Source organism: Cavia porcellus, unplaced genomic scaffold (assembly GCF_034190915.1).
Source record: "Cavia porcellus strain 051 isolate PalLab524CR breed Dunkin Hartley unplaced genomic scaffold, mCavPor4.1 scaffold_9, whole genome shotgun sequence".
Lineage (NCBI taxonomy): Eukaryota > Metazoa > Chordata > Mammalia > Rodentia > Caviidae > Cavia > Cavia porcellus.
Genome location: NW_026947492.1, coordinates 33,349,272 through 33,362,700, shown reverse-complemented (window position 1 = coordinate 33,362,700; position 13,429 = coordinate 33,349,272). Strand labels below are relative to the sequence as shown.

The following is a 13,429-nucleotide window of genomic DNA, read 5'->3' as shown; positions in this document are numbered from 1 at the left end:
CCGCAACATGGGACAAATAGCACCATTCTCTGAAACTTGTCAGAATGCATCAGGTGAGGCTGGGACTGCCAAGTTTAACGTTCACCTTGATTTTTCTCCTTGAGTACATCTTTGTTTCTTGGGGGTAGGTGACACGTTCTTTTCTTCATATATGCATTCATTCATGTGTGTATGTGTTCCTCTACTCAAAAGTTCATTTACAACACCCACTTTATTTAATGACGTTTTGGTTTTAGAATAGCACGAGAAAATTCTGTCCTACTCTGTGTTGTCCCTTCATATGGCTATATGGTAACTTTTTGTTTAAATACAGTGTGCCAGGCACCTAACAGACACTTGGAATAATGTTGCTCCAGTTCTCAAGGTCACTTCCATGTAGCAATGACTGATTCGTCAACCCTGCATCCCCAAACACAGCAGTTAAGTGATAGAGTTGTAGGTTGAATACAGGACTCTACATGTAGAAATTTTGATTCTCTAAAAGAGAGAAAGTGTCTAGAGACACTAGGACTGTTACATCAGTTCCCTCTGGTCTATCACGATATCTCTACCCCACTGCTCAATTCCTCTGGCCTGAAAGAAATTTCTCCACTTCCCGTTAGAGATACTATTCAATCTGCCTTATCAAAATTCTTTAAATTGCAGTTAATACTTACTACCTCAACTCAGTATGTGTTTATAAATAAATACAGAAATACATACTTAAATAATGAGAATATTTCTTGTTAGCTCAGTAGTCTGCAAAGTCTTATTGAATGCTTAGATTCTTATTTTTTTGCTCTCTTAAGATAAAGGTTACTTGACTTACTGTAAGAAGAATGTGGATGAATCCATTGACTGTTATCTGAAAACTAGAATGTTATCTTCTAAAAGAAAATAATGCCATCCGGCCCATATAATAATGCCATATGATATAATAGAACTAATGGCTTTTTGTATTTTTGAATCACAATATATTGTAATTACTGCACAATATATTGTCTTCATCTTTTAGACTGTACCCAAAAGCAGATGTTATGTAGTCATAAAAGAGAAACAGTGTAATTTACAGGCACACAACCCGTTTTCTTAGTTCTTTTTTAAAAAATGTGAGTGAATCTATTTATTTAGAGCTTTTAGTGCATAAAATTTCCAATAAAATCTATTCAGTTGTCATAGTTTTAAAAATTAAATTATTTTCTTATGCTGATTTAGGAAAAAGCACAATACATGTTAACATAGTGGAAGGCAGTAAAAATATAGTTTGATTTAGAACATAATTCAGAAAATATATGTACCTCTTTTAGATTAGTAGTAATTTAGTAAGAAAATCCAACAATAAAATACAAATATATCTTTGCATGAATCATAAAAACAACAGAAAACTTTTAAACTTTTACTTGAAATGAATATAAAGTAGAAAATCCCTCCTTTTATTTTTACTCCCAAATTTTCTTCTATAAACTATTCAGTAATAAAATTTTTACTTTTCAAAAGTATACAAATTTCTCACTTCTTTAATGTGTACTTTTCATTCTGAGATATACAGTTTAGGTAACAATGATGCATTTTAAAATGTTATTGCTAGGGGGCTGGGAGTTTAGCTCAGTAGCACAAGCACCTGCTGGCAAGCATGACGTCCTGGGTTGGATCCCTGATACAAAAAAAAAAAAAAAAAAAAAAAAAAAATCGCTAGGACCCGAGTTGCTTCGGTGTAACCACAGAAGACCTAAATCATATTTAACTGATGCATACATTCTGTAGTTGCTCCAAGCTGGTCGGATTTATGCTAGCTGGTACTTCCACAGCAATGATGTCCTTCATAACATCGTAATGACTTCTCTTCTTCAATCTTGGAAACAACAAGCACATTGGAGAAACATTAATTCAGTGTTCTTCTGTCTTTCTAAAGGATTTCGCTACATTTATGAGAATCAATAATACCTTCTGATTCTGCAGACACATCTGTCTCTGTAATTGTTACTACCTGAGCTGAAGTAAGGACCTGATTTTGGCCAGTCCAAGTCTGCAAATGAGCAGGTCTGCTGTCTGTTGCACAATCTGCTATATTTCTATCCTGCTGTGAGTCAACTGTTTCTATGGTCATTTGTTTTATATGTTTCTTAATATATTTTTCCTATCACATTTTCTAATTTTTAGGGCATTTGCAATCAATCCTTTGCTCTTCTGCTTCTTTTTTATTTATCTGTGGTGCCTGGCCATATGTAGCCAGTTCTTCACTGCTGACCGACCTTATTTCTTAGTCTGTAATTCGTATTACTTTAACTAATGAGAAATTTGTCCTTAGAATATTAACCAAAATACTATATATGTATTAAAAATTCCGTAGACTTCCATTGCTTGATGGGCACCTTGATGGCAAATGTAGACTAAGATGTACCTAGAAACAGAATATAGAATCAGAAGCAGCATTCGACTGTGAAAAAAATCCAACAATTGAAGCAGATTTAGATTTAAAGCATGATTTTGTAACTTTTTAGATATGTAATCATAGACAAGTTAACCTGTGTATCAATTTGTTTTCATATACACACACACACACACACACACACACACACACACACACACACACATATATAGTGCAAGATCTATATGATAGTTTGTGGGGGCATAGTTAAGTCCTTAAATACAACAAAATCATGCTCATGATATAATAGCTGCTCAATGAATCCGAATTCTAATACTTCTCAGAATGGAAAGACACCTAAAAATACCTACTCTAGCTCTTACATTAGAGATGAGGGAATGGAGCCCCTGCATTTTCATTTTTATTTCACTGGAAGTTAAATTATTGGAACCATAGCTCAAGTGTCACACTGAGAATGTTTTAATACACTATTTTTGCTAAGCAGTTATCCACGATGAAAGCTAAATATGATCCTTGAGGAAATTTTATTATGAAAATGACAAGTGAAATATAATATAATTTCCTTTGAAATGTACATGATAAACCAAAAAGTAGTTGTGGTCACCTACATTAATTATGGAATCTTGCCTTAACGCAATCATATTATGAGGTGTTATACTACAATCGTCGTCATTCTCATTGCCATGAGGTAAATATAATTCTAAGAATAAAGGCAAAGGTTATGAACGTCTTAGTTGCACAAACTGTGGCCAGGATATCATTTATCACACATACTCGGCTACCATCTATTTTAGCTTACAAAGAGAACAACTTCCTTTTACTCATGCTGACTGGGTTTTTTTAAATGAGAGAGAGAGACAGAGAGACAGAAAGAGAGAGTCAGTGCCGGACATGGTAGCACATGCCTGCAATTCCAGAACCCAGGAAGCTGATTTAGGGGGATTTGTGACTTCCAGGGGTTCGCTACACAATGACAGTTTATCTCAAAAAAAAAAAAAAAAATCATCATCCTGTTTTTCTGTGATGCAATCTTGTTTGTTTGTTTATTTGTTTGGTGTGGTCTAACCCTTACTGGGACCCTACCCCAGGGCACGAGCTTCCCCCAAATAGTGTTATTCTTCCTATTGGCTTATAGGAAGTGAGTGGCTTGTATGTATTTTCAAGCACCTCTCCTTGTGCATTCTTAGAGTGTGAAGTATCTTTATTCTAAAAATTTACATTTTGTGCAGGGTCAGTTAGCTGAGCAAGTTAATAGTTAATAATTTGTCATTTATAGCCGGACTACTTTCAAAATGGATTCTCTGTGGAAACTGCTAATTCATTGATGAATTATTCAGTGCGTTTGGGAAGAACTTACGCAGTTGTCACATTTATGAAATGAAATTAAATGTTCTTCATCAGGTAATTAGTAAGTTGCTTTCCCTCTACAGTGTAACTCAGAAAAGACTGCGTGTTTCTCTCATCGTAGTCCCAGTTGTGATTGTTTAAATGCAACATATTCTGTCACCTTCCTGCCTTTGCAACTGCAGATCCTTGTTCTCCACACTTGGTCTGATAAACGCCTACTGCTTCTTCCTCGGCAGGGTGAGCGCTGTTTCCTTCCGGAGGAGGTTACCTTTCACTCAGCAAGCGCTGAAGGAGCGCTGACCTTAGGCACAGTGTGGCACTGTGTGATGTGCCCACGAGGAGGAGCAGGCTGCGTGCTAAAGGATGCACCTAAGAGGGGCGAGGGGCGCAGGACACAGAGGACAGGAGGGTGCCCCTGGAGCTGGGGGTGTAAGAGCCAGTCAGCTGGGGGAGGGCATGCTTCTCCCAGCACGGCCCATTCCGTGGGAGGGAGTGACACACTGATCTACAGGCAGGTTTATCCCTCGGAACGCGAGGAGGTGCAGGAGGACGCGTGGGCGCCCCGTGGGACGCGGTGCAGGTGCCTGGCGTGGCCTGCCTGCTGGCACCTCGCTGAGTCCCCTGCGCTGGCGCCCACCCGGCCTCGGGCTTCCCTGAGGTCTTGCCGAGGGCGTTTCCCACCCTGCCTCCTCATGCCCCCCAGGCTTCCTGCGAAGGCGCAGCCTAAGTGCCTGCGGGTCCACTGCAGGGCTGGCCTGCTGTTCCCCTGCTCCCGGGGCTGTCTGCAGTCACAGGGGCAGCTCCTTCGAGCGGAAGCTGCAGGGTGCAGTGTTGGGGTACCAGCCGGCGTCTTCCTGAAAAGATCTGTGGCAGCAAAGTGATGTTGCAGAGCTGGCTGAACCGAGACTCCCAGTAGGAGAGCGAGAAGCGCAGTCATTCCCCCAGTGAAAGCAGGAGGCCAGCAAACACGTCCAGGGCCCGGGGAGCAGAGCCACAGGAGGAGTTCCCGAGGGGTGTGGGAGGACTGTCCCGGATGTGCTTCCTGACCGGCTGCGGGACAGTGACCACCTGTTACACGGCACACCCTACACATCCCTTCCTTTCGGGTTTGCTCCAAGAGCGTCTGCCTCCCGTGGAAACTGGCAAAACTGAGCCTGTGTGCTTGGTGTCAAGCTGTTTTAAGAAGCCTTGGCCATCTGACCAAATACATACTTCATGGCTCCTCTGCAGAAGCCGGTGGCTTGGAGACGTTCTGTTTTGGAAGCAGTGCTCTGCCACAGCATCCCTTGTCATTCAGAGAAATCGCTCAAAGCTATTCTATTCCAGAATTGCTCTGCTGACCGTTGGAAGCTTGGTCCCCTTGCTCTGTGGCTTCGTTCACTTCCCCAAGGCTTTGGCTGATCTGCCTCTCCCTTGTCTGTGTCCTGGGCATCTCTGCCACCCGTGCTGCAGAGTGGGACCAGTTGGCACTCTCAGGCACCTTCAGACAAGAGCAGGAGTGTCCCTGGGTCTTGACTGAAATGATGTAATACCCACCGCACACTTTAATATCAACAAGGTCTTGTTAAGGCCGTGTGGATTGGCTCTTTCTCAGGGCTGTGAGGTTCATCACTGGGGCTGCCCTTTGTGCTGCTCAGATTCTTGAATATTTCTCCCTCGGAAAATTTGACATGTGGTTCCACACTCATCAGATTTTCCACATCTTTGTGATAGCAGCAGTCTTTGTGCTATGGGTCACCAACCTTCAGGAGCTCCATTACAAAAGGTGGCTGTGCTAAAAGGTGACGGCACAGATGATATCTTTCTCCAAGCTTTGCCACGGGTGGGGTGGAGGAGCAGCTTCCCGAGTGCTTTTATAAAAGATTTCTTGCCTGCAGTGAGAGGAAGAACCTGAGTTTTAGAAGAAACCTCTCAGAGAACTCGGTACCAATCAAGCTTCAGCTTACTCTTATAGCCATTGTATATAACCCTTCCATTTCCATTTCCTGGCCAGGGAAGGTGCAGGCGGTCAGCCTACTCATGGCTCTGGTCCTCGGTCAGTCATCTAGGCAAGGAGACTGTTGGTCCTCCAGAGGTAGTACTTTAAGCTCACGCTGAGATTTTATTCCTTTCTCCAACCATTTTGGGAAAAATTATGGAGTGGGACTCTCTAGAAACTCTGCTTTTTTCCTGAAAGAAAAGGTATCTTCCTTATGACCATCTTTGCTTTGTAACTCGACTTTTAACAGACCCTGCCTTTCTGTAGCACATTTCTCAGAAGCAGATTATAACTGAGCCTTCCTCACACAGAAGGAAGAATAAAGCCATCAATTTTGACATAGCTCAACTAACCATGAAAGTGTATCCATGCTGCAGATAAGTTTTAATTTTTATCTTGGCAGGCTAATATAAAATTAAAATGGGGAAAGATATTTAACATTTAATACTAAGCTTGAAAAAGAAACCTACTGCTGGGCAGGGGAAGTAACTTAGCAGCTCAGCACCTGTCCGGCAAGGGTGAGTCGTGAGTTTGATCCCTGGTACAGAAAAATTTAAAAAATGAAAAAAGAAAAGAAAAGAAAAAATAAATCTGCTATCATAACTATGTAGCAACACAAATATTATTTGATAGTAGAATCAAGCAGAGAAGTAAAAAAAAAAAAAAAGGAAATCAGAGGAATCTTGTGGAATCCATTAATGAGAAGTGCCTTGAAGGGGGAAAGGGGCTGGGCAGGTAGAGTCAGATTTCTTAAATACTTCACCCACTTTCCTCAGTGATCTCAGTCTCACTTCCCACCATTTGGCACAGTACTATTTCTGTTAGCACCTAAGAGGTGCAGATCATTTTGTGTCACAATTTAGTCAGGTGCATGAACAATTTCTGCACATGTCTTGGGTAGTGAAGGTGAATAACAGGCATTTAGGGCCTTTTTATTGCTTTTGTTTATTTAACTTACTCATTTTCAGTAAGGAGATCAAGGTTTTAATACGCCCCTTCCCTTCTAGATAGTCCAGCAATACTTATCTTCAGACACAGCCACTTTTCACCCAGTGATCCTAAAACTTCACCTCCAGGAAACCTTGACTTGGGTGCCAGGAGATAGTCTGATACAAATGGCAATTAAACCACTTGCTTTTCTGTCTCCTCAGTTTGCTGGCTTCACCATGATTGGCACTTTCTTCTCCCCTGCTAAAAGCCCACAGCCAATTCCACATATTCTCTGAAAGTCTGCCATTTGCCAATCCATTCTTAAATTATGTCTGAGCAATTGTTGGGCAATTACTTACAGTGCACTTAAAATAAGGAACTTGGTAAATCTCGAGGTCTCCAATTCTCAGAACAGCATTCTTAGAAAATAGTAAGATTGTAAGGTCTGTTTCTGCCTCATCTGTCTCTTTTTTTCTTTTTCAAAACACAACAGTTTAAGCAACATAGTGTTTTAACACAAGACAACCCGACATAACAGTAGCTACCATAGTGTCTCTTTCCTTGAAATATTTGTGTATACCTTTATATATTATAGTATCAAACATAATAAGACAGTGTAAAACCATTCAAGAGAATGAAAATATTACAGGGTATTCAGAACCAACAGAAAGGGAACAATGATTACTATATTATCTCCTTGTCCATAAAAAATTTTGTTTATACTATCATATATAATAAAATCCAATAAGATACAACATGATAAAACCGATAGAGACAGAAGAACAAAAGCTTGGTAGGACTTCCAAACAAGATGATATTAAATCAGCACTAGCTATTATAATGTCTTGTTTTCTTCAAAATAGCTGTTCAAACCATCACAGACAATAAAATCAAACAACCCAGAATAAAACCATTCCAACTAATAAATGAAAACAATATAAGGCTTCAAAGCAATATAATGGGGAATCATGATTACCACATACACATACTTTTATGAATTCTTACCATTTCTTACACTAGGGAAACTATTCAGTATTTATACATGTGAGTTTGATTTATTTTGCTCGTGAGTTTGGTCTATTTTTTTATCCTTTATGTTTTTAGCCTGATCATAAATGATTGCTAATCTCTCTTTCACTCTCTCTCTCTTTCCTAGTTCAGCTTCTTTTTAAAATCCATGCTCATCCATAGCATCAACCTGGGCATGACTTTGATTTGCAATGATTCTGTTTCCGGTTGCAGTTCTAGGTGATTTTGTAGATCTAGTCCCTGATGTGATCTGAGCACAGGTTCTGGGTCAATTGTTTCTAATTCTGGAAGAGCACCTGTTAGGCCCTTGTGCCCATCTCTAACCAGCTATGGCTGTACTATGGGGTTACTGGTACAAACATGGTTGTCTGAGCCCGTCACATCTACAGGGACTTTGGGAAGACATGTCCAGAGAAAAGAAAGCAACTCACATGCATTCCGTGTATGACATACCTAACATCGTATGTGCTGGAAGCAGTGAACTTGAGAGCTTTGAGAAGAGGAAGAGGACTTGTACATTTTGGGAAGGTAAAAGTAGCTCAGTCTGACTGGAGTTTTGCATTTGGGGTTGGAAGCGATGAGAAGGAAACAGCAATGACCAGGACTGACATTATAGTGGCCTTTACAATGCTGTCATGATGCAAAAGGCCAGTTTCTCTCATCTCTTGGCTTTTGATATCCAATGGGGAGTGCACATCATTCTTCTTTTCCTTGATTTACCCAGGATTTGCCCCTTGGGTCTTAAATTAAATATCTCCTCTGAAATTACTCCCTGACCTCCTAAGATAGGGCTAGCTGCTGTGTGTCATTCCAGTTCTGTGTGTCCAAACTGAGCAGTATTTGTGACTCATCTAAATTGTTATTTCCTATTTACCCTTGTATCCCTTTCTCTCAGGTATAAGCCTAAATCTTGTTTGAAAATATCTTCATCCTCAAACCATGCTTGGCAATCATACACATTCAGTCAATGTCTCTTTAATGGACAACAAGGAATGGGTGAGATGGACAGAAAGCTGCTAACTGGTTTTGCTTCTTAGGCCAACTGGAGCTTCCCAGCCCCTTATCCCTGAGGAATAGAGGCCTTCTGCAAAGTGTCGGGTCTCAGCCCTAGGGCTCCGGATGAGTAGTCTCTCCAGACAGCTTTGTCTTGCAAGTTTTCTGCTTACTTCATACATAATCAGTCTAGATTACTTTCTTAATATGATTTTATGTGTTGTTATTTTAATCCTTTCCCTTCTCCACTTGATTCTACCTCATTTCTTCTCCTAAACTGCTGAAACACACCTACAATTGTCTCCTGCTCATCCTCGGGTCATTTATTTGGGTTTACAGATTTCTGTCCCAAACTCTGTATCACCAGGACATCACCTTTAACTCTCCTTAGATATCTATCTATCTATCTATCTATCTATCTATCTATCTATCTACCTATCTACCTATCATCATCATCATCTATCTATCTGTATATAAATGTATTAGCTAACTTTCTTGAGTCTCACAAATACCATAAGAGGTATTCTCTAATTCCCGGTTATGACACAGCTATTTTCTCAACACTCTGCAGCTGCTACCACCGTAGGGACAGTTACCATCCTGTCTTGCCTGGAATTCTGAAATGGCTTCTTCATGGGTCCGCGTACTTTCCACTGTGTCTGCTCTATAAAGCAAATGAGCAGAACACGAGGGCACCTTCTGCCCCATACCTTCCAAACTGCTTCCTCCCCATTTCACTGCTAGTGAAAAACAATCGGTCCACACAGCTGCCCATGATTCAGTCCCCACTTTGAACCTCATCACTGTCCCCTAGTTCTCTCACTGTACTCTTTCATTGCCGAGTAGTCCGTTTGCTGTTCTTTGAGCACCCTAAGTGGACAGGAACTCTTCTCTCGGCCTGGAAGCTTGTCTCAAACATCCACTTTGCTCAGATATCTCTTGATTCCCCATTCAACACTGCAGTCCATCACCCCTGCTGGACGTCTTTACTTGCAGTCCCCTCACCCCCTCTGCTTTTCTTTCCTTTTCCATAGCAATTGTCACCTTGTACTATGAGATATAATGTGTTTGCTTGCTACACTTCTTTTTGGTCCATGCTTTATATTTGTCTCTGTATCAGCAGTATCATTTCCAAATTTTCAGTTTTGAAAGCATAGAAAGAATTCTTGTCCTTTCTTAGAAGACCAGAATTTTGAGGCAGACTGTGGTTTTGTGGTTTCTTCTCCTAAGTTCTGGGTAATTCATTCCCAGAGATGTGATAGTCATACCACAGATGTACATTAAATGTGCTGAGAGTATCAAGAAAGGCTGTGCCATCTAACCAGAGCCAAACAGTAACACATTACAATTTTGTGAGAAAGGGAATTCAAAAGAAATTCACATAAAGAAAAATTTAAAATTGAATTGTCACCTTCAAAGAAAGAGCTTGCTTCAGGAACATGGAAGCCCTGCACAATGAACACACTTCTGTGAGTTTGCTTAAACTTTTCATGCTGCTTTAGATTTTTCACTGACAATAGATTTATCCAATTTTTGAATTATTATGACTCCTTCAATATTAAAAGGCACTTAAGTGCATATGAAAATACTTTTCACTTAAAATCTCCTATCCAAATGAAACAATTACTAAGGTAGTACTCAATGAATCTTTCTATACCTTTACCTTTGAATACCTGTACTATATACTTATTTCAAAATCACTCCAACCTATCCCTTTATCTCATCCTTCTACAAAAAGCCAGTTACTCCCTCGATCTCTTTTCTGATGCAAACGGTCTTTTCCTTCCTTTGTCCTTTTATTATTTATCACATTCCTAGGTCCAAGAATAGGGAAGCAAAAGTATGGACACAAATTTAGGCATGCTGTCACACAAGAGGGATTAAAACTGTGGCTCTGCATTTACTATCTGCATGACATGAGGGTGCTGACCAACCTGTCCAAACAGGAGCAAAGTAACTTTAGTAATATCTTTATCCCATGTGAGAATTAAATGGGCTAATTTATGAAAAATACTTGTTTTCCTTCTGCATTAAAATAGGTAGTAATATATGTGAGCCTTTGTTTTGAATTTGTTATGGCCCAAGGAATCTTCTTTTACTGTGACTATTAGTAGATTTCTACTTGTATTATATTTAACATTCAATAAAAAATTCAGTAACTTTTTATAAAGATTTTAAGTTTACTTTTCTAATCTGGTTATTCCTTTGCTGATGTTGTATATTTTTGTTGAAAATTACAATAAGTTTCACTGGTCCTTTTATTAATATTTGGTTTTATATACAGTTAAAATATGAATTATCTTTAATTTATTAATGTTAGTTGGCATCATAAATCACCTTTTAATTCATATCCCAAATCATGAGTTTAATGTCAATAATTCTTTCAAATAATTCAAGTCTACCATGAAGTCTAAAAAATCTAACAATATTTATAATCACTTACATAGCTCCTATTAATCAAATAAATCAAAGAATTCAATACCTTGTCAAGTTCTCATATACCTTTAGACATCTTAAAAACAGAGAAAACTACAAACAAACAGGTGAAAATGACAAAATGAAAAAGAAAATGCAATCTCAGAAGTCCACCCACTAGGACAAGCACAGAAGACATTAACATAGAATAAATTAGAAGACAAACACTTGAAATTTCTGAAAGAAAAGAAACTAAGCAAACAAAAATCCATGAGACTGTAGAGGAAGTCATATCAGAAATATGCTTTCAGATAAAAAAGAAATGGCACTCATAATGAAGGAATTGTTCAGCATAGCTAGAGAAGACATAGATAAAAAGTAGAGGGGCACAGGAAAATGATGGAAACTTTGAATGAACAATGTAGGAAAAAATAGAATGAATGAAATAAATTCAAAGAAGTATCTATGAAATTAAAAATTCCATTGAAAGCTGGAAAAAACACTTGAATGAAACTGAAGATAGACTTTTAGACTCTGAAGACAATCTAGGCTAGTGATCACAAAAGGAAAGATCTCTTAAAAATAACAAGGGATCATGGAATGACAATTCAACAGCTCCAAGATGGTGCAAAGAAAAATAATAAAAAACTGATAGCTGTCAGGAAAAAAGTAGAAGTCAGCACCAATGTCATAAAAAAATATTTGCAGAAGTAATAGCAGAAAATTTCCCAAGCATGATAACCAAATCTGATAGCGAACCAATGCATATAGAACTTCAAATAGCTATAAGTAAAATAAATCCACACATAGATATATAAAAATCAGGATCTCAGAAATTCAGTATAAAACAGAATACTAAAACCTGTCAGAAAAAAAGATCATCTATCAAAGAAAACTCATTAGAATCATGGTTGACTTCTCAACACAAACCTTCAAGTCAAGAAGTGCTTGGAGTGGAATATTTCAAGTCCTGAAAGAAAATAACTTCCAAACCAGATTGTTGTACCCTGGGAACTATCTTCTAAAATTAATGCAGAAATAAAACACTTTCATGACAAAGAACAACTGTAGAAATTGATGACTATGAAACCAACTCTACAAGAGTAATGAAATATATTCTAGATGGACACAAAAGTGCCCACAATTCCAAGAACAACATCAGAAAGAAGCAACCAGGCAGGGCTAGCAGTTAAAGAGAGGGCTAGCAATTAAATATGGAATGAACAACAGGAAAATAACATGACAAAGACAAGCCAATATATATCAGTTATAACCTTCAATGTAAATGATCTCAATTCACCAATCAAAAGAAACAGACTAGCAGAATGGATCAAGAAAAAGATCCAACAATATACTGCACAAGAAACATATTCAACTCAAAAAGAAACTCATAGACTGGAAGTCAAGGGATGAAAAACAATACTCCATGCAACAGGAACCCATAAAAGAGCAGGGGCAGCTATCCTCTTTACAGACAATGTGAACTTCAACCCCAGAGAGATTAAGAAGGTTGCTACATACTTGTTAGAGGAAAACATCAAGAGGAAGAAATAACAATCTTAAATATATGTGGCAAATACAAGAACACCCAAATATAAAGCCAATTATAATTAGACATGAAAAATCAAACAAGTGATAACACAATTGTAATGGGAGAACTGAATGCCCTATTGTCACAAAGAGACAAAAATCAGCAAAGAAGTATCAGAATGAAACCAAACCTGTGTACAAATGGACTTGGATGTTTTCAGATGGTTCCATTCAACATCATCATAATACACTTTCTTCTCAGCTGCACATGGAATGTTCTCAAAATAGATCAAATATTTAATGCAATGGACACTATGAAAACAGTATAAAGAAGTAATGAATCAGAGTTGGTTCTTTGAAAGAATAAACAAATTTGATAAATCTCTAGCCAATCTTATCAAAAAAGGGGAAGATGCATTGAGGATAAAAAGGATGAAATCACTATAGATTCTGTAGAAAGTCTGAAGAATCAATACCTACTTTAAAAATATTTACTCACATAGGATGGAACATACAGAAGAAATGGACAGATTCCTAGAAATATATGAATTACCAAAGCTAAATCAAGAAGATGTAAAAATACTAAATAAACCAGTTAATGAAATTAAAAACAAGTAAAATTTATTTTTAAAAAAGCCCAAGTTCTGATGGATTTACTGCTGAATTCTACAAGAAATTTAGAGAAAATTTAATGCTAATACTCCTCAAACTCCTTAATGAAATTGAAAAGGAAGCAATCTCCCTAAGTAATTCCTAGAGGCAAGAATTACCCTGATATCTAAACCAGTAAAAGACCCAACCAAAAAAGAAAACTACAGGCCAATTGCTCTAATGAACAT

The 13,429-nt window shown here is 38.4% G+C and overlaps 1 protein-coding gene across 1 annotated transcript; it reads right to left on the bottom strand.

Moving 5' to 3' along the window:
• Window positions 1–1,768: 1,768 nt before the first annotated feature.
• LOC134477491 (cAMP-responsive element modulator-like) lies at window positions 1,769–2,086 on the bottom strand. Its single transcript, XM_063255600.1, is given in 3 exon segments — window positions 1,769–1,831; window positions 1,924–1,962; window positions 1,964–2,086. Coding segments are annotated over 3 exon segments (225 nt in total).
• Window positions 2,087–13,429: the final 11,343 nt, after the last annotated feature.